The sequence below is a fragment of the Drosophila teissieri genome, chromosome 2L (genome assembly GCF_016746235.2).
Source record: "Drosophila teissieri strain GT53w chromosome 2L, Prin_Dtei_1.1, whole genome shotgun sequence".
Classification (NCBI taxonomy): Eukaryota; Metazoa; Arthropoda; class Insecta; order Diptera; family Drosophilidae; genus Drosophila; species Drosophila teissieri.
In genome coordinates, this window is record NC_053029.1 from 9,445,576 (window position 1) to 9,468,160 (window position 22,585).

Below are 22,585 nucleotides of genomic sequence, written 5' to 3' on the forward strand. Positions count from 1 at the left end.
TCGGTTGGCCAAAATGGGGGAGTGTGGCCAGGGAGTTAGGCAACCTTTAATATCGAATACTCACCGACAACATCCAGATAGCCGACTTGACTCTTCATGGGGTCCGTGTTTATTTGGCACATGTACCTGCAAGCGATGCGAATGAGATTGGGATATTTGATGGATATCATCTGCAGATGGCAGAGGAGCATTGCAATTATGGTGCCATTTGAAGTATTGGTACATTTCAAGGGATTACCACTAGCTCAAAAGTATGCAGGATACATTACCAGCCTTTGTCGGACTCCTTCACATCACGTATACGCAAAATCCAGGCACGTTTCTCGGCGTGAGTTATGCTCATGCGATGATTTTTGGTTATGACGTGATTTTGTATCGTTAAAATGGTCTGTGTATCGACACGTAGCCACGCAATCTAGGAGAACAAAATAAATGCACACTGGAGTAAGAGAAGCCGTTTATATTTGGTTACATTTGAGTTGTAAAACTAAAACGTTCAGCGATTTCCTCGTCCCAATGCTAATGCCCCAGTGGCGTGGCCGCAGCTCATTTATAACGCCCAATCTCGCGACCGGGAAATGTGGAAAAGTGTCGCCGGGAAGGTGGAAAGCGTTTTGGATAATGCCAAAACGCGCCCAGTGGATGCTTAAATAGTGCTAAATGTGCCAGCCGGGGGCCTCGAGTTAAATTGATTTTAATTTTGTTCTATATTCTTAGTACTCGGGTTGACAAAGACCTCTCCTTGCGGCGCCTTTGTCATCGGGGGTATTATGAAATATAGCTCAAAGAAACTGCAAGGATCGCATCGCATCGCATCGCCCGCGTGTTTTGTACCAAATTCTGAGTATTCCTGATTGCATAGCCTTAAGCTTTGATTGCTATACGGTCTGGGACACTTTTAACGTGGTATCAAATCTGATTCAACTGAAGGAAATCCGATTCACGGGTCGAGTTACCATTGATCACCGGTTACTGAGGTCGTTTTCCCTTTCGGCTTCGTTTTCTGGCGGTCAAAAGAACTCGGCTCGACACGAATTCAACTACGGAACTCCATGGGGCACTCAAGCTATAAGGTAGAGAAATTGTTGTCTTCCGCACCATTTAGACTTCAGTTTAACTATCTTTCAATTTGTCTGCCCCCACGCAACAGTGATAATGATAGCATCGTTGGGCCACACAATGCACTACAAAGGACCCCAATAACCTGGCCAGATATAATCAAAACGGACTAACAAATGGAAAAATACCCTTGCTATTCTAGTTTCGGCAATTCATTGAGATACATTTTCGGTTTGTTTACCTTTTAGTGTGTCACGAAATCAAAGCAACGCCCATGGGCTCCGGAACGTGCCCAACAAAAGGGTCAACTCAACGCAAAAGCACGGCACGCAAAGGTGAAAAAACTAGGACCCCCACTGTGCCACGTTTAAGCCGATGATGTGAGAATGGCCTAAGTGACTAAAGTGTCTTATTTATGCCAAAGGAAACGCATGTGTAGTGCTTTAATTTGTAATGACCCATCCATTCTTTGAGGATTACTTTTTATACAGAACAAAACAGGACCAAAAACTCACCTTATAGGTCTGCAAATTGTCGACTACGCACTGGAGTACCGCCTCCCGACTCACGGGCACCGTCACGTTCTGCAGGAGTTCTCCGAACTTTGGAAGATCTGGAAGACAGAATGCGGGAATTACTACTGACTTGTTCTTAGTCTAATCTAAAACAAGGTACATATCAGGTTGTTTCCTATATTGGACGATCGAAACATCTGTATATACCTTTGTTCCGAATGGACGAAAGAGCATCTTCTATTTGGTTAAATTCTTGTGATCAATCAATAAATTCTTGGTCCTACTTGTCTTAGAATAGGGGAGCTTAACTTATGTTTGTTATGTTCAAGTTAAGAACCTTCATTCTAAGACAATTCGACTATTAAATCAGCCGGAAAACGACCTCATTTTGTTATATTTTGAAACTCATAATGGTTACAAAGAAATCAAGCGCCGGCAGTAAAGTGATCACAATGAGAGAAGGTTGCCAAGCTGATGGCATCATGACATTACCTACTTTCCTCTAACCTAACCATTTAATTAAATACTTGTTTAAGTGATTTAAGGTAAATGAATATATTTTGCATTTAATTTAATTTAATTTAATTTAAGCGACCTTGTTTAGATCAGATATCAGTGGGCTGGCGGTCACTCCGCTGTGCTTAGCATAACCCACGTCAACGGCAACAATCATGGACTCGACTGGCCTGTCAGCCAGTTCTCAACCAGTCAATCAAAGTCCCAGCGCACCCACACACACTAGCTCACACCCACGCACACCCACTTCGCAACCGAATGCTCAGCGAAGCGTTGGAAAAGCGCGTTGACTTTAAAGGCGCGCCCGCAAGTATGCAACAGATTTGTGGTTTGGCTGCTTGGGTGGGGAAAATCTAGAGGCGGGGCAGGACTTAAAACTTAGCCGCCTCACGCCGCCGCTTTTTGTTTGTGTTTGCGCTTGTTTGTCGCTGACATGCTCAGAAGCCTCGACGAAGTTTGAGCTTCGCATACGCCATGGAATAAAATAATAAAATGAAATAAAAACATGGAAAACCCCGCCAGACGGAGGCCTTTTTCTCATATGCGGGGCACGCATCGGTTAAGGCAAATCAACACATAACAATCTTGTACTTAAAATGCGTAAACAAGGCGATAAGCAAGGGTGATGGCCAAGAAAGTGGCGGGGCGAATTTTTTGATGTTTATTGATGCGGCCGTAAATCTCAATTGCGGCAGCAAAATGCGCAACATCGGGAGAACGGCAACCTTTCGCTCGTCTCGTCCTTTTGCGAGTCCCCGTCCTGTCGTTTACTGTCGCCTAATCTCTTCCTAAACATCACGTTTCGAGTTGTCAACGCTACCCTCATTGCCTTCGGGTAGTTGCCGTTTGGTGGTCATGTTAATTTCATGGAATATTATTTCGAAAATTATTCACATACACATTTTCTCCGACAGATCTCAAATTTGCAAGGGTATCATTTAGAAAAGTATAATGGAAATATTGATTATCCTTTAAATTAAACGTACTCAACGTGAAGCAGTTTGCTTATGATGGGGTCATTAAGATATTAAAGCTACTAAATAAATGTTGAAATAAACAAAAAGCAATGCAATTGTGAAAAGCCACGACTTGATATGAACAATATACTAGTAGTTGAGTACTGAAATAGAAAACCAAATACCCTTTACACATGTGGTAACTTTATCCACCGCGGATTTAATAGAGAGAGAGTGATAGTTAAGAGCTTTTCTTGTATCTGCTGTGCACCTCACTTGATAATAATAATGAAACGAATAATAATGGAACAAGTGAAGGATACCACTAATAAGCTCGATAACGCAGGCTTTAATTCGTCAGAGCCGCAGCAGAAGGTCCTTGTTCTGGGCCCCATGCAGGGGTCCAAGCTGTTTTGTCATCGTCTGCCGCCTTTTGCCAACTCATTTGATTTGCCGCCGCTTATTGATACATCCAGGCAACAAGGATATGCCTGCTTGTGTGGGTGGTGGGGGGTGGGTGGCTTTTATGGCATACTTTCTTGGAGGCGGTCGTGTGTGAATATGTGGAAATTTGTTACATATTCTGCGCTTCTTGTTCGGGATTGAAAGTGTGATTGTTTAGTGGATTTATGGGCATATGAAATTAGGATTTAATGGGCATTTGCTTTGTATCTGAAGTGGATAAATGCCAGAGGAACCCTCGGATCCATGGCTCTGAGTGCTTAGCATAATGTTTATGATGTATGAAAGGAAATTGTAAATCGCCGTTTAGGCCATGTTCTTCGGAGGCTTAGTGTCCTGAATAAAAACTCAGCTTATGGGATTTCAGCCTTCAGCTCGCTGGGTACAAAGCAAAGAAAGCATTGAGCATCATATGCAATTCGAATTTCAGTTTCCTCGCTTGATATTATAAATTACTTAGACTTAGTTTGCAGTGCCTAATGGAGCACTTTCTCAAGCTCACTAGGCACAATTTCCCACTTTCCTTCCGCTGCTTAAAGCCAAGTTTATTAAGTCAAGTCGACTTGACTGGCATTTCAACTTAATAAGCGCAACGGCAACATCCAGAGGCAGAAAAGGCAACAACAAGTAAATGGCGCTATTTAAATGCTAAACAACTCTATTAACTTGCACGACACACTAACACACTCGCATGAGATCTGTTCGAGATATACCCACACACTCACACATGCAGACTGCCTCACTTTCCCACATCCCACAGCACATATCCCATATCCTGCATACATACCATACCATACCATACCATATCCATGCCAAGGGCAAGCTTGACATTTGTCCGCCGTCTCTCTGCAGAGAAAACTGAACCTCAGCACGTTTCAAATACAATTTACAATAAATAAAATTTAAAAGCGAGCGAAAGACTGCTACAACATCCAAGCAACTCGTATTCAGAGACACCAGGGGGGTGGAAGAAGTGGAAAAGCGGGCGGGCGGAAAAGCGCGGGGAAAAGCGACTGACTTAATGGCGCCGTTTTAGAGAAAACCAGGGGGGAAGGGGAAGCTGGATTCAGACAAGGACTGAGCACGTGACGACACTGGGGATAAGTTTAAGAGACATAAAAAGGACACGCCTGCGAACTCAGGTGGATGTGACCGACGCGTCGGGCTGACAATTAATTGTTCTTAATATTCGCAACAAGGAAATCAATCAGCAGGTCTTGGGACAGACAATTTGATTATGAGCTCTGAGATTAGTGCTCTACCAATTGTTAGCTAGGCATTCACATTTTAAATAATAATAATAAATAAATGGTAGAACACAATATAAAGTAAATTACAATTTAAAGCTTACTAGTCGTACAAAGGAACTGCATCAAATCTTAAGTCAACATTCGGCTTAATTGCGTAATCTTAAATTTATGAATCCTCAGATGCATTTGTAATGGCATTCAACAAGCAACAACAAACAAAATAATAATAGTTCACTTGCACCGAATAAAATCCATTTGACCCTCTGAATAAGTGATGTGTTTCAACCTTGAAATCATTAGGCAGCAACAGTCCGGAAAATACTCCATGCAATTCCTCCCATCCAATAAGGCACTTAAGTGCACTATCGCATCCTTAAAGCATGCATTATAAGCCAATGTGCCTGTGCCTCGTCGCAGGACATAAAATCCTTTGGCAAACCCCCCTCCATGTACCTGGGAACCCAAGTCGTGTGAATTGGCAATGGGAGGATGAGCTGGCATTGCAAGTGACTTACCTTTCTCGGGAATCGCATTGACGACCGTATCGTCGCGTATGTCCTCCAGTAGCTCATCCTTATTTTGCATTTCCGCTGCAAGATTTCATTCCGAGTGCATAGCACGGCATGGCATGAAAAGTGTCGAGAGTTCATCCGGAGGAAGAGCAATGAAACGAGAGACGGAATGTACATTTAGAGAGGCAGTTAATATTGGCTTGGTTATCCTTAGTGCAAATTCAATTTGCGGCGAGAAGTGTGTAAGGAATATAAACAGATACCCCACCACCCCCCCGCCCGTCCGCACTCCTCCAACCAAATTGGCCAGCTAAAAACCCCAAAACCGCAGCCAACACGCCCAGAATGCCAAGGCAGGAAACTTCTCGTTACGTGAACTTTCCCAATATTTTAAGGTCGCTTTTTCAACGCCTTTCTTTGCTGGCGTTCAGCTTGTAATTTTCACCGCCACAAAATGAAGTTGCAATTTGACTTTTGTGCAGCTGCATCGGTGGAGCCGAGGAAATCGATTGGTGGAGAGTGGAGGGGGAGGGTGGAGGATGGTTTTCAATTCCCGCAGGTAACAGGTAAAATGCATTTTCGGCACGCGTCATAAAATATTTAGCAAATGCCAGCAAATGGGTAAATAGATTTACGTTTATGAGCTCGCGCTTAGAATGTGGAAATTTTCCCTGGGAAAATGTGTGCAAATACAAATCGGATAAGTTAATTAACAAGCCAATATATTTACAAATTACGAAACCGAAATGAAATTTATAAATTACAAATTTCACAAAAATAAACGCGCACACCTTAGGCCAAAATGTATTAAAGAGCTCTCTCTGTTTTCCCATTGCAGAAATGTGTTATTTCGGCATGGCGAATTTATATTTTCCCAAGTTGACGACTATTTCGTTATTGATTTCCATTTCCAGTCCACCACGCCCGGCACCTTGGCACACATACTTTTGTGTCGTATTTTCCGGCCACTCCGGCTGCGCCATAAAATAATGTCATCTATAACCGGTGAGACCTTGAACGCGTGTCTCCTTGCGTGCAGACAGACGAGTCAATAGCGCAAATGGATTCCCATTCGCCGTGGATGTGAATGTGAATGGGGATGTGGATGGGGATGGGGATGTGGTGGGGGATTCAGAGCGAGTTGAATGCCAAGGCAGTGCCGTTTGAACCGGAGACCGGAGGAGAAGCACTGAGTTTTCAATTAATTTTCGTGTTGCGACTACATCTACGAGCCGAAGCCGTTTGCATTTTAATAAACGTATAGCACATGCTAACTGGGCAGGAGGCGACTGTTCCATCTCTTCCGACTCTTCCGACTCTTCCGACTTTTCCGACTTTCCCACATCTGTCGCAGCTGGCTGGCAATGCAAATACATTTTGTGGTTGCCGCAAACGCACAATAGTATGCAATAAATTCGATTTCTCGTTCGTATATACGGAAAATTGTTGCGAAACTGGATGGGAATATGGGGGAGACGGGGCAAGAATCAACTGCTGGCTAGCAAGTTTTGTATGCGACTGGGTCTGGCTGCTGTTTGTAATGTTTTGTGTTGCATACTTGCAGGCGCCCGCCACTTCTCATTTCTCTCTAGAGCAAGCCAGTGAATTTCCCGCTCCTTGTGGCTTGCGCTCCATGTGCAGACATGGAAAACGCATCGAGTGGGCCAACAAATGTTTCCAGGCACTGCTACGTGCCTGCACTGCAGACGGCACAGCACAGGGAAAAACCGGAAAGAAAGTGTTCCGAAAGTTGCCCAAAAAAGTTCCCGATTCTGGTCCGGCGCTGTTGCTCCTTTTGTGCCTAGTATGACGTGATTTGCAGGCAATACGACGTGACCGTGAAAGATTCCCAGCGAGACCTAATGATGGCAGAAGGAGCAGTCACGGATCCTGTGGATCCTTGTGATGCCAGCAACTCTGTGGCAATTTCGAGTCAGAAGCAATAGAACAGCTGAATCTTTGATAAGGATTCTGGGTTCAAAGAGAAATATTGTCTGCCACTTTTGGTGAAACCTTGGAGAAGAGAAACTATCTGGGTTGTTGAACTCAGCACTCACACAAAGAAGAGTTATTTAATTAACTAAGGTGCAATATTTTATGGCTATTTCGAAAATGTAACCTAGACTATGTGTCTTAAATGACAGAAACAAATTATTGAGTATTTTTTACAATGATTTACAATGAATTTATTTATACACCAAAAGAGGATTCATTTACACAACTTGTTACCTGCTCATTTGTTCATTTTAAAAAGTTCTATATCAAATGATATAGTTTTTGATATGGTTTAAGTAGTAGTTCATAAACTGCTTTTTAATAACAACATTTAATTGCGAAAATTGTGTGTGGCTTCCTTAATGAGCAGTAAAATATATTACCCTCTAGTTTAAAGCCAGTATCAATTCATTTCAATACATTCTAATCCATATATCCTTACTGTCCACTTTAATATACTTAAAAACGAGATTTTACAATAAAGCTCTCCATGCGACATAAAGAATGCTTTTTTTTCAGCTGAGCGAATAATTGCGTAGAAATAGAACGAATGGGGATTTGTTTCCCTGATTTAAGTCCACGTTTAATATATGAATATTACCCAAATTTATGTTAAAGCGCGCCGCTTTTCATGTCCACTTAGCTGCACACCTCCAGGCTGCTCTCATTTTCCTGCTGTCTAACCTCAAAACTTCATTAGCCAAAAAGCACGCGCCGCCAAATTGAAACGACAGAAACAACAAACGCAAAAATATCCTTAAAAAAAAAACAAGGAAACAAATAAAAAAATGCGGAGAAGAAGGCTAGGGAAGAGTGCGTTGAGTGCCATAAATTGCACGGCGGCAGAGAATAAATGTAAAGTAAATGGCGCTAATTCAAAGTAGATTTATTTATAATGCCATTTTTCCCGCGGCCCAGCGCCAAGAAATATGCCTTAAATTTGCCATCCGAACATTGTCGCTGGCAGTCCTGCCACTCCTGGCACTCCTGGCAGACAACGTGGCAGATACGAGGAGAGCGGGCGGGGCGCTGAACGGAACCGGAAGAGGAACACGCAGTCACAGGAAGCAGGAACAGCCCAAACACGGCGAAGGCGTAGCCAAAACAGAACTAAAAAAAACAAGGGCAAACAAATGAAAATATATATATTGCCAGAGTCCCAAATATTATGCAACAAAACGCGAACGAGGCTCGAAACTCGAGTCTCGAGTATCCGCGGAAAGCTTTAGGCCCTCTTTTTGGATTCCGGGCAATCTCTGTACGTACGCCTATCTGCTATTTGCGCTGGATGGTGAATGGTAAATGCTTCATGGTAGATGGTGAATGGAGGATGGAAGGGCCTGAGAAGCCGAGCACCTGCTGCCGGAGACAGCCGCTGTTGATTTTGCTAACGCACTTAAGCCAATTCGCTTTCACTGTCTGCCGGCGGGCCAGATGATTTATTGGCCTGCCAGACAAGCGGCGGATTATCATTTTCGGTGGTGTCAACAACTGGCCGAAATTTGCGCAAATTTGTCTATGATTCCCAAGTGTTTGCCCGTGTTTGCCTTGGCCCGGCTAATGATTCCAATTAGCCGCATTTACACGGCTCAGTGGGCGGAGGAGAGCTGACGATCCAGATGCGTCTTATCCGAGCGCAACACCTTCACGACCATTCTGGTCATCAATCTCTCGCTGGCCAAGTTTCTAAGCCAACTTTGGCAGCACATCACAGCAGCGGACGTGAGCCAGCTGCCTGATCCTTCTCTGCTGCAAATTTCTTGCAATTTCCTTGGCCAACGTTGGCGATGAAGTTCCAAGAACGGCGAAGTCTTTCAAATTAGCAGTCCGAAAATGAAGCATGGACTCACTCTGTACTCACTAGCGATTTTTGTTATGTTTATGTGTTCTTTTTTGGGCAACTTTTGCGCAACCTAATTGAGCTGAGCGGCATTTTTGATGTCCAAAATCAACAGTCAGTGAATTTCATTTGACTGAGCATTTGAAGGCGACCAGGTGGGTGGAGGGGCATCTTCAAACGGGCAGCGGATACAAAAATAGAAGTTTTAACAGGTATTCGCCTGGAGGCAGCAGCGCAAAAGCGCAACAGCAAACGGAAAGAAAAACAACAGCGGGCCAACATAAAACACAAATTACAAGAACCAAGGCAAATAAACGACAACAGAGCCTCAAAGGCCAACAGCCCCCGTGATTGTTCAGCCCCAGCCGAGCTCCACCCACCACACCCACCATCCCCTTTTGATTACCACTCCACGCGGCAGCTCATACGCTTGACTGCCAGGACTTGCAGCAGCCAGCGCGAAAAAGTCGTGCATACTTTTAGGTGCAGCGCGAAAGCGTGTGAAAAAAGCCAACACGCACAAAAACGAGCACCAACACAAACACAAACACACACACGGACATAGACAACCGGAAAATGGGCGCGAATAAAAGGGAATTGACATAGAAGACACACCGCGCGGAGGGCGGCAAATTTTTGCAGTCCATGGGAATTGTTGAAAATTGTCAAACAATCGCTGGCACATCAGCAGCAATTGCTGAATACAAGTGGGAGTGCCTCGACTTCATGATACCTATTACGTAGCTTGCTTGTCTCTACAGTAACAGTGTTTTTTAAAACAAACTTTTGACTTAAGAGGAATGTATCTTTTCTGAAAACGATTTGAAGCTCACTGTGTTTCCACATTTATCAGATATACAAACTTCTTATTGATGATGCAGACTTGTTACAAGTTAGCCAAGGACTAGAATATACCCCGCCTCCCGTAACGTACCCCGTAACGAGTGAAAACAGTCAAATGGAAATGGTGAAAATGGCTGGGGTAAACGATTTGGGAAAACCATACGAAAATACGCAAATTAAATTCGACTAAAGCGCAACTTGGCCCCGAGTTGCAGAGCTAATTGGAGGTTATTGTCACCGAGCTCAACCAGCAAAATAACAACCCGAGTCGTCATAGTTGGTACTCACTGCAGTACATACTAGTGCATTTAACGTGGATAACAGCGTGCTTTTAATTGATTTAAAATCTTGATTCAAGCGGTTTTTGTTATCTCTTTTTAGGTTTATTAGAGATAAATTCCTAAGTTATTTAAATAAGCTTCAAATTAATAAGGCATTTGATCAAATATCTGTTATGGTATTCCACAAGTTGTCAAGGCGCACAGACTTTAGAATTCAATGAAGATCATAAAGACTCTCCGAATTCATTTCACAAACAAATATTTAGAACTATAAGCCACTTTTGAGCCCGAATGCAAATATCCAACAGCGTAGGAAACCCCATTTCATCCAAAACCCCTTTTCGTAAAATTCATGGGTCACACTGTGGAATAGTTGGGCATCATGTCAAGTCGTAAACCCAGAAACCGACGACCCGAAGTGCCATCAATCACAATGTCAATCACTTTTTGTCATAAGTAGACACTGGCACAATCGCAAGCACACACACATTTGCGGAGGAAGAGAATATATTTTCAGAGGTTGAACATTGTGTGCAATGTCAACGTTTGTCCACTTGTTGAGCCGCCCCAGCGGAAGGAGCGGAAGGAGCGGCAGGACTCGGGATGCGAAGGCGCAGGACTCGACTTGCTGCCCACAGGCCACAGACAAAGAAAACTTAAGTGGTCACTTGTGTGTGTGTGTGGGCTGTGAGCCTGGAGGCAGTGGCCAGGGGGTTGGGGGGAAGGAGGGCGCGTGTCGGGTCAGGAGTAAGCCAGAATACGCATACGCCATGTGTGCCCTTAATTATGCTGTGGACTCTGGGCGGACAATGACAACTTAAGCAGCCACTATAGCTAACCAAGCACGTGCTCCTGGAACTCCATACCCCCTGCAGCGTCTATCGTCACTACCCCCAATATGTGCTCAATGAGCCAAGCTGTTTTTTGGGCCCGACCAGACTGCCAGTCCCATAATTCACTTGAAATAACATCCAGATAGCTTTGGCGAGGGCGCCGAGTTTAAGCCACTCAAAACTTTTTGTTACCACTTGGCAAAGGGCGTCAAAGTTGACATTGCGACCGGCACTCAACCGGCTAAATCAAAAAAAAAGAAGAAAAAACGTTAAAGTTGTGTTCGATTGCTCTATCCCAGTGTTGACTGGCCAAAAGGTAAATCTTTCAGAACAAACAAAATACAAAAGATAATTGAATAGCTAAATTCCTGAACCATTAAGCAAAAGTTAGAGAGATATTAAATCATTTTAGTTTTCGATAACAAGAGAACCATTTCTTAGCATTATACAGACAACTTTATACAAAAATGCAAAGCTTAAATGTCAAAAATAGAAAACATGCAAAAACGATAGAATTGAAACTTTAAAATAATGACTGAATGGTTGTACTTCTTAGCCTTTACATGTATGAAATATAACAATAAGTAAACAGATGACAGTGGCTTACCCAGATGATGGGCGATGTGATCGTGCTCCTCGGACTCGCCGATGATGAAGTCCTGGTGCTGGTGGTGCAGCTGGTCCAGGTGGTGCAGCTCCCCCTCCTCGTCGCTCTCCTGGGCGGCGCAGCCGGGCAGCGCGAGGGAGAGGCAGATAATCGAGGCGACGGCGGTGGCGGTGGCAGTGGCAACAATTAGCCGGGAGGATATTTCCGGCATTTCTCGCTTCCGCTGCAGCTTCCCCGCCGCGGCAATTGTCGCTGCATCCGCTGTCAGCGGAAATATTTTAATTTTCATTTTTTATTTACTAACGCCGCTCCCCGTTTGCTAGTCCTTTTCGTCCTCCTCGTAATTGTTTGCCTCCTGTTTGCGATTGCAGCGGCTCTTGGCAGCTGGCTTAAGAATCCTTGCTATAGCCGTTTCTAAGACCGTTTCACTTTCGATTTTCCGCAATCGTCAAATATTTAGGGCCACCGTGTTGCTCAGCTCTGCGCCGAGAGGCTGAAGGACATTTCCCATGCATTACTGCAGACTGCAGTTGTTCCGATGTTTGAATTCCCGCCGGATGTATGCCACTGAAAAGGGGAAGCAAGAAAAACAATGTTCAGTTTATGTAAACTATGTATCAGCACAGTAATGACTGGCATGCTTTTAATTTTTTAATGCATGTATTATGGTCGGTGCGCTGCAGTAATGGTTTTCATTTTATTATTAAATATAATTTCATTATTAACGCACCCACTCTCCCTTAAACCCTGCTGATTTCAGTTCATGGATATTCTCCTCATAAAATATGCAGGATTATATGTTAGGCAAACCGACATGGAAAGAGCTGTTAACAGCGTTAGGGGTTAGGGGGTAAAAATCTCGCGAAATGGCATTTCAAAACTTCTTCATTTAATTTATGAAAATTGCACATTAATGAATAAGTAAAAAATACCAAAATGCGGAGTGAAAGATTTTAATTAGACTACAAAGTCTCGAAATTTGCAATTCGGATATATATATTATATATTTATATATGTTTTATATATGTTATATATGAAGTGAGATTGACTTTCTTTTTACTGCACATTTCCTCTAAACTGATTTATTTTTTAATGGAATAATAACAATCTCGTATTTAAATGTATTCAACTAATATGTTACTTCTGTTTTATATTATTAATTTTTTCCCATTGCCATTATTGTAATGATAAAGTCCCTCAGCAGCTAACTCACTTTATTATCCAACTTTATGTATATAATAAAAGTGTACAAATCCACTTTTTGTTAACTGGTTTAGCTGGCAAACTAACTGGCTGCCATATCGACTGAGGGTCACGGCAGTCAAAGAGGCCCTTGAATGATGCAAATAGTTGATTCAATTGAGGCAAGCCAACGAGGCGTATGGGTAACTTGACATGCTTCATTTGCCACCACTTAATCAGAATGCAACATTTTCCAACCGCAAGTCCTTTTCAGTTGCGTACTTGCACTTGCGGGTCCTTCTCAAGGATGTTCCGCCACAAAATGTATCGTTTTATAACTTGTGTATGCGAAGGCCAGAGCTTTCTTTAATTGCTGGGAGTGGCCTTATTAGAAAACGCAGGAAAAGGGGAAAACTTGGTTGAATGCAGGCAGAAGGCAGGAGGCAGGAGGCAGGACACGGCCAGGCCAACGGGGAATCTAAAGAAACTTGAAAACAAAAGTCGAGCGCAACGCAACGGAAAGCGGCAGAAAGGCATTTAAACTTTTGGACAAGTTTAATTTCCCGTCGAGTGTGGCACATAGTAAGTGCCAGAGATGGCCAAAGACAGATACTAAGAGGGAGTTGGGTGTTGGGAGTTGGGTGTTTTCTAGCTTATGAAACTGAAAGCACTCTCCATCTTTGAAGAAATTGAGTGCTGGCAATCAACTAATTGCGGTCAGATTCCTGGGCACGATTTTCACGTCGGTACTCGTCCTTTCGTTTTATCGATGGGTCGCAAAAGGGTCTGCCATTTTCGTTATTATTATTATTATCACCTCAATGCTGCCACCGTTGATCATCCTTGTCAGCTGGCCATTTGGGTGAATCATAATCAGCTGACCAGCTGGAAATTAATAAAAATATATTGTCCGGCTGAATTCTGTTGGTATTATTCTTTCGCCGGACTTTTGTCACCTTTGTGTGGCTTTTGGCCATTTATGGCATTGTTTGGCAGGATTGGCTGTGCCTTATGTTCGCTGGAAAATCATAAAGATAGCGGTCACAATAAGCCAAAAAGCAGTGAAAAAGGGTAAAAGCGTAGATTGAGCAGAGCTAATAAAAGAGATAACCGGAGAGTGGTGAAAACCTGAACGAAATGTGACAAATGACGTCTTCTTTAATAAATTGGCTTAAATGGTCGACATGCAGCCCGACCACCGAATCCCCGAACATGAAGGGGTTAACTAGATATGACAGCAGGACAGGTCACCTGACATTTGTGGGCCATGAATAGCCATGGAAAAGCTGGGAGTGGTTCATAGAGAACTCAAGTTATCCAGTTTCTGTTGCAAGCCACACTGCATAACACTAATGTGCATATGCATTAAATAGTTCCACTACATTCATATATGTGATAACAATATCTCCTACACTCTATTCAAAATTCAATTCTCGCTTTAATAGACCGCATTAATAGTGACTGTGCTAATCATAATATAAGTTATATTTTGAGCCATCGTAGCAGAATCCCAACTGAATTCCCTCAAGTCGGTTCTCACCATCGCCATTGTTCCGTTCATCGGTCAGTTATCTTTGATAAGCAGCTCTGGGAACCGGAGACCCATCTGCCGCTCCCAAAGGCATTTCGACCCGGCCAAGTCCACCAACGACATAATGATAAATAGCCGGGCAGAGAAAAAAGGTATGCCAAATAGGTAAGCCAATGGGCGCAAACTTGGCAATTTTGGGCAAGTATAAAGTCAAGGCAATTGACACCTTCTCGATGAGGTGCGTCATTAACATTTCCATTTGATGGCTGGCAGTCGCCTTACCTTCCACTGTTCCCATTTGGCTGCCTTTGTTTTGGCCAGGTCTTCGAACCGTCTCGTTTTGTTTCGTTCTGTTTATCGCCAGCTGTCAATCGTTAAATGACAAACAAAGAAATGCGGCCAGCAATTTGCAGCCAGCCAAATGGCGTCTATGATTTCCAACTGTCAATGACAGTTGCTAATCCACGGCATTCCTGCTGTCCCGGGCTTTTCCGCTGTCCTGCTTCGGAAATGAAATAACAAATGATATCTCCCTTTGGACTCTGCATTTTGGTACCCACCAATCGTAAGGAGTGGGGTATATGGCGCAAAGGGTATAAAAGGTATGCAGAAAGGAGCTCACTTTACATTTTTGCAATGTATACTTAAGCATACCCATTAAATGAAAGTTAGCCACCACTGAGACCGGAAAATCCATTTCAGTCATGATAAATATTAAGCTACATGTAAGAAGTATAATTATGAAATAATAAGTAACTATTCTCATAATAAACTACCAAGAAAGTAGGTACCCAATAGTCGAGAGCACCCCGAGTGACAGTTTTTCGTGCTTAATATACATATACCCAAAACTAGTTTTTCGCTCAGTTCCGTCTGCATCCATATTTTCCTCGATTTTCTTTCTTTGTGAATTTTCCTCTTATCCGCATTCTTTCCGTTTTTTATTTGACATTCTCTTTTTGAAAGCGTTTTGCTACTTTCGCGTGTCAAAAACTGCAGCAGGAATGCCAAATAAAGGGCTTGTTTATGTCACCTGAAATGGTGGGTATCTGGTGCTTTTCATTCTTTTCTTTTTCAGCTTGGTGACTGTCGCTGGTAATGTGCAGAAAATGTATTAAATTGAGCTTAATCTTTGGTAGCGTTTTTTCCCAATCAAAACTTGCTCGGATTGCGGATGAATTGGAATATTTATCTTTCGGAAGCGCCGCTACTTGGACATCCTGTAATGCAGACTTATTGCTATTCACTGCGGAAACATTAAGTTGCTTGAGAGCCAGTAAATATGCATGTACAAGAAATATATAGCATCCTGCTTTTGGGCAGCCATCAAGTGTAGGAAACTTTTGTGGAAAAGAGAAGGGCCATTTATCTATTGTAAAAGGCGAAAATGAGTGCTTGTATAAACGCACATTATGAGTGCTTCTTGGCCCGCTGTTTAATTAGAGCCACATCCACTGGGAACTGGGAACTGGTAACTGGGAGCGTTTACATCATTTGCCATAATTCATCTGTCCACTGACTGCCAGCTGCTGTTGTGCATCGCTCGGAATAAAAATCAAATCACAGCGCCGTCCATCTTGGCTGTCAGTTGCCATGATGCTTGCTTGTTTTTCCACGCCTTGTCCTCTCCTCGGATGGGAAAATTCTTTTAATATAGCAAGCCATGCGAAATGCGTGCACAAAAAGATGGCAAAATGTTTGCTCCAACGCCCGCTCACACTAACTAGCCACAAGCAGCATTTTCCACTGCCATGCAGCCAGCTTGTGCATTTTCCCCGTCTTGCATTTGATTAACCTACAAAAAGGCGTTTGGACGTGCGATGCAGCTCGCACAGTGGGCCTTCCTGTTTGTTGCTGCGGTTCCTGGGCTTTTCTTAACGGGCAACTTTAATAAAAAACGGGCAGCGGGCGAGGACGGGGGCGCGGGGTTGCAGCTGCAGCGGGGGAAAATGCATAAATGCATAAAAAATTGGCCAGCTTACAAGCCGCTTTACATATGCAACACGGGCGCCTGCTGTGCGGGTGTGCGGGTGTGTGGGCGTGTTGGTGTGCGGAAGTGCATTGGCATATATATACGAGCGAGCACACATTGTTGCAACTTGCAGCAGACATTTTCCCGACACGTGTTTGCTTTCCCGCACTTCCGTTTCCGCCGCGCCATCGATGTGACTTTCCGTCATTTTGTGGGCGCACGAGCTGCGCTGCCGACGCAAAGACTTAATTATTGTTCACCAAATAATTAATCAGAGTGAAATGGGATACTAACAATATTGGCCAGGGTGCTACATCCCCATTTGCTCTTGTGATGGAAATTCAAAACTTTGGTGCAACTCTTTTTGGCCCTGCCCGAAAGTAGTTTGTGAAACTATTCCAGCTACCTGACAGCATTCACCCATACTCGTATGTACATATGTGTGTGTGCGAGTGGCCGAGCGTTTGCGCTCGTTTGTGTTTTGTGGGTTGGCCATGCATTTCCGGTTTTAATGATTATAACACAATCAAGTGCATATTGCCTAATTAGCGATCCCCAGCAGCAAGCGGCGTCCAGGCCGCATAAAGTGCATAAAATATTTCCCGCACTCGCAGCGAGCGCTTTATCCGCATCCGCATCCGCGAGTGCATGTGCTAGTGTTCGTTCGCGTGCGCTAGTGTGTGTGAGTACTCGCATATTTTATGTCGCTTATTGGACGGCAATCCACAACGAGCTGTGCATCTACGGGCATGTATGTATGTGTATGTGCTGCCAGCAGCTAAATTTCATGTTCATGTTCATGTTGTTTATACGGCATCCGTTTTGGGTGCGTGTGCCAAAATATTGGGTGTAATTGTGCGGTCGGCTACCCGTTTTATTTGATAATTTTGCACAAAACTCCCCCACCTATTCATTAGCGCTGACGAGCAGCGCCCCACAAATTTGTAGTCACAACAAAGCCAAACTGTTATTCCATTTCCCCTCCAAAAGTCTGACACTTGACGTGGGCTCCCAATAATTTAGTTAAAGCTCGTCCTTGGATGGTGTTCGTCCTGCTCTTTAGATGCGTTCAAACTGCTTTCGGGCTACAAGTGAAGTAAAGTTATCAAAAAGTTTGCTGATACCAAGTATTCGGCGTTTCGCAAACTTTTCTCAAAAATGGTTGTACGTACGAAAGTAGTAAATGCATATAATAAAGGATAAACATTGCTTAACACATTATGTTGCAGCGAACTTAACTTGTTAAGCACATCATTTTGGTTTAAAGCATTTGAATGGTTTTAGCTAGCTATACAAAATTTATATTGTGTTTCATATCCTCATGTACTTTACGCTACTTCATTGTTTAATTAGGAATATCGCTCTACTAGACTGCATTGGCTTAAACTTCTTAATCAAAACTTTTAAAGTAAAAGGAAGTAATAATAATAATAGCAATATAGAAATAAACAAATGTTGAGTGTAACCGGTTTTTGTGGTTTTTGTTGCTCCTGTTGATAACGGGAAGGATATTTTTATATACATAATTGTATCCTTTCAACATAAATTGCAACACCTTGTGGTGTACTTGTGTTATTGCATACAATAATTATTTCGCTGTCCCTGCATAAATTGTTTAATATTTCCTTCTATCAATTTACAAGCTTTTATTCCTTTTTTTAGATTTAATACGCATATTATAGCAAACCGCGGTTGTAATGTGACACCGCTTTATGTTGTCAACCACTTTCAAAAGTAGTTTATTTTTTTTCAAACAAAATTTCATAATACCATTTCATTCGGTTTGATCATAATCCTGTTCTGAAACGATACTTTTTGTTGATGCTGCGTTTTGCGCTTTGCGGGCCACTTTTAATTGCAATAATTAAATGTCAAATTAAATCCTAAATTCCTCGGTGGAATTAATTCAATTGGCGTGACAGTCAAAGTGAAATTGCGAATAAAATACCACAATTTCAGAGCGCCGCTAGGGGCCCTTCTATAAATGCCGTTTGCAGGCTCTACCAGCCGAGAGGAATGCTGTGATTGTTTTTCCGCAAGTCGGTCTCGCACTCATCTACCATTTTTCCCATTCGCCAGCCATTTAATGAGCCACGCTCGACTTGCCGCCAAGAATGCAATCAGCAGGGGAGGGGAGGGAAAGAGGAGGATGCACGGGTAAGCAGCCAGGACCTTAGTACCACCCAGCAAGGAGCCAGGACCGGCACAATTTGCGTTAAGCGGGCTGTGAAAAATGAAGTACCAAATTGAAGTTGGCAGCCAGCGTCTCCGGTTGTGTCTTGCACTTATTTATTTATTTATTTAATTCTATTCTATTCCATTGCTTCCGCTTACGTCCAGTGCTGAGCTATTGTCCTCCGATGATATCGCATGCACTGCCGTCTCGCGGAATCGAATTCAAGCGAGGGACGAAACGCGAGCGCGTCGACTTTCGGCACCAACGTGTTAAGAGCTGCGAACTGGCGCGACCGTCAGCGTTGCGCACTAAAACCATACTAAACTAATTTGCTTAGCAGGACGCACTGATTACACAAAGTCCTCGAAGGGCGATAATCGCCGCCATTCGTCACGAGCGCCGACTGCCGAGCGCGCTTCGTCTCGCAGTTCGTGGCGTTCGGCACGCACTCGTGAACTTGCCGAAGCGAGCCGAAGTCTCGAAGGCAAAGAGAACCAGGTTCTGTTAGAGAGCAACAGAGGCAGAGCGCTGTTAGCAGCAGAGCTGGTTAACAGTGCTGTGGCAGGAGGATAAGAAACCATTGTTGGGGCAACAAAGTCGGCGGCACTCGTAGCAGCAAACAGCAAACTATTAGCCCTGTTTGGTGGGCTTAAACCTACAATGAAAACTTTCAAATAGACCAAACGACTCACATCCTGGCGGACTGATTTTCCGAGCTCTTCCCACTAATTTATCGATTTAAATGCAAAAATTCCGTGCCCGGCACTCCCGGTACTCCCGGCATTCCCCAATGATGACCGAGCTTTCAATCATTTAAAATTCCCCAAACACACACACACGCGCGCCACACACTCTGCTCTCATCAATGCAAAAATCAAACATTATTTATGCAAATTACAAGCCATTATTATTTAAGCCAACAACCACAAAGGCAGTAATAGTAGCAAGTACTAGGAGGGAAGTGGAATGGAGAACTCCAACCAACAATCATATCCGTCATAGTCATAAAGCCAGGGGCCAGGGGGCAGTGGGACCTGCCAATGCTTTGGGGAACCAATTTGGCAGCCGGCATAAATAAATTTTTACTTAATGTAGGTCAGTAATGTGCGCTGTGCTCTCTTTTACACCAGCTCTCTCTCTCTCTCTCTCTCTCTTCGGCGAGTGGCGCTCTTTGGTGCGCTTTCTCTTCGGACGCAGCGCCGTGAAATATGCTACTAAAGTTGCTTCTTTTCCGGCGTGTGTGTGTGTGTGTAGGTGCTCGGGAAATGCCATCAGGCCTCAAAGGATCGGGAATGCTTGCATAATGCAAACAGTCAATGATATTGCCATGATTCGTTGAACAATTTCAATTGCAGCCTCCAAGCTGCAGACCGGTAATCGGTAATTGGTATTAAATAGTTGGGTAGTAAATAATTGGCAGTCGTACAACGCAGAAAGAAGAAATTGCATTCAGCTATTAGGTAAAAACACTTCATAAATACTTTCTACTCGATTTAAAAATGGAAGATAAGGCAAGTACACATAAAACAATTGCATCTGAATAGCTTCAAATCAGCACTGAAGCTATCAAGATGAATTGCTGAGTGATATCCTTGCTCAGTATCCGTGCATTTGCCAAGAGCTGCATAAATAAATTAGGATACCGAAACTGAGCCAACCGTCTAAAACTTCAAAACTCGCTTGGTTTCCCATGGATTTTTGCGTAAGTTTAGCTCTACTCACAGAGCTGCCTCACTCTCCCCTTCAGTCCCTTTAAACAGATCCTGAGACCCACAGAAAATCGTCTCCTTGTAACGCATCCTGCAACGCAAGTTGCTCCAAATTTATGTACAAACTCACTTAGGCAAGAATGTTTATGCGTTTTGTACGTGTTGGTTACTGTCGCTCATGTGGGTAGCATCCTCCACATCCTTACCTTGCCATCTCCTTCCACCGAACCCACTCGTTTATTTTGGCATTTCTACGAATTTTTTGGGGAAATTTTGTAATGCTCCTCTATGTCCTGAATGTTGTCTCCGGGGGACAAATGCCTTCTCACGCACACCAAAAAGTGTTATGAAATTTTTCTTCTTTAATGACCCAAATGCAGAGGAATTTATTCAGCATTTGAGCTAATTGCTATTGCATTAGGTTCCATTTGAGTTTCCGTAAATTTAGCTAACAGCTTAGGACAAGTTAAGTAACAAGTTAGGTAACTCGGTCAGAATGCTTGGCATTTAGAGCTGGCACATTTAAATTTCTCTAATTCTTCCGGGGGGGCCTGCCAACAATTTCAGCGTAATGAAGTCGGCACTTGAATTCCGTCACGCCTTGACAATTTTAGCATTTTTTCTCCAAAGACGGTTTCCCCTGATCACTTCGGCTGTAAACTATACTTGGCAGTTGTATGGGGGCCAATTATCTGGCACCTCGAGCGGCGGTTTCGTTCCAGCTATTTACATATAATTAGCGCCCAACTGGCAGGCCGCTGCATCGCTTTTCGCCACTCTCGTTCTCCGTATTTGCACAGCGCACTTTTTGTGCATTTCTTTGCAGTTTTCCACTCCAACTTTCCCTGGAAGACTCTTTGCCAACTTTGACAATGAAGTTGCAACGATGACGACGCCAAAAAACTGGAGCGAGTGAAAATAAATAGGAAAGCTTTCGACGGGAGTCGATCAGAAATTACCCTACTCAATTGACCCAATCAGAGCAGAATGACTACTGGCTTTTTCTATGGAAGTGATTCGGATATTTGCAATTGAACTACACAGAATATTTAACTTTATGATAAATGATAGTGCAGAAATGCATCAAGACAATAGATCGTGAGATTCTGATTTTGATTGTTTCCTCACATTATTTTATATAAAGCAACCGTGCTAAATACCACGTATAGAAAGGATCCAGACCATCGAAGGTATGCGAAAAACTTTCCCGGCTGATGACAGTGGCATGGAGGCGCCAACTTAATAAGGCCACCAAAGAGCACAGTGGGTGGCGCGAATGCAAAGCAGAGGGCTGGAAAAAGAATTCAGGATGCAAAAAAAAAGGAGCTGAGACACCCTTAAAGGCAACACTTTCTATCATTTCAAAAGCAGCCAGCTCAAAGCGGGATATATTCCATCTGATTGCACTGAGACGCTGTGGTCCACGGCGCAAACAAACTCGAACGCGCAATTGGCAGCAATCGAGTGCTGTCCTCTTTGGTTGAGGGACAGCTCGGAGTTTGTTTGTCGGCTCAGCAATGGGCACAAAACCAAGCCGAGGTAGTCGTAATGGGGCTTTTTGATGCGCGATTGTAAGCCCAGTATCTTTCCATTTTTGATTAGCCATTCCCAGCTCCAGCCATAATAGCCCGGTCATCTGTGGCGGTCATTTTCATTAGCCGGCCTCACGCGGTGGGTGGGTGCATAAGCCACAACAACAGTCGCTTGCCCCACCCTTTCAGTGGAGCTTTGTTCAAGAACACCCACCTGACTGCAGTCAATTTTGCTGATGCACACGTTGTTGAATGTTTGGTTGCTGGCTCAGCTCCTGTTTTTGGCATCCGGCTGCAGTCAAAACCAATTATGAGGCCTTCAGCGAAGGTTGCATGCTACATGGAGTCTTCTGAAGAGAGCATTGTGCCAGTAAACCACAAAATTCTCACGTTTTACTTTCAGTCTTTAAAATCAAAATCACTCTCTCTTTTTTGGATTATTTACATTTTTAATTTACTGCGTATGAGTACGAGTACTAATATGAATAATTTATTTTTTGCACTTTTCTGGTCTCCCGCAAACGCAAACCTTATCTACGCAGGTGAACTGGTGCTTTTTGGTACATAACAGGACACCCGATCGCATTATCCTTTTGCCCTCCAGTGCCATGTGGCATTCCAAACGTCCTCTACACAAATTGCCAGCCGACAAAATGGCTTCACAAGTAAATACTATTAGGAAAAGTAAGCTGGCTTCTTTTCGATGACATTTCGACGGCATTATGGTGTCAACAACAACTAAATATGATTTGTCTGGTCTTAATTGGTAAACGGCTTAACTATAGATTTTAGCGTTGCAAATGTGATTTATTCG

General features: G+C 43.4%; 1 protein-coding gene across 2 annotated transcripts in view; it reads right to left on the reverse strand.

The window, feature by feature from the left end:
• LOC122611828 (hemicentin-1) overlaps positions 1 to 18,825 on the reverse strand; it is a 33,319-nt gene extending 14,494 nt beyond the window's left edge. Inside the window, exons 1-6 of one of the 2 annotated variants that reach the window (XM_043785167.1) lie at positions 18,689 to 18,825; positions 11,670 to 12,236; positions 5,274 to 5,348; positions 1,575 to 1,672; positions 270 to 415; positions 65 to 126 (exon numbers count right to left, since the gene is read on the reverse strand). In XM_043785167.1, the coding sequence (XP_043641102.1) occupies positions 65 to 126; positions 270 to 415; positions 1,575 to 1,672; positions 5,274 to 5,348; positions 11,670 to 11,958 (670 nt within the window). In that variant the 5' untranslated portion in view covers positions 11,959 to 12,236; positions 18,689 to 18,825. Of the gene's footprint in view, positions 1 to 64; positions 127 to 269; positions 416 to 1,574; positions 1,673 to 5,273; positions 5,349 to 11,669; positions 12,237 to 14,664; positions 14,840 to 18,688 lie in introns of those variants that run through there. The other variant, XM_043785168.1, reaches the window with a different exon arrangement.
• Positions 18,826 to 22,585: the final 3,760 nt, after the last annotated feature.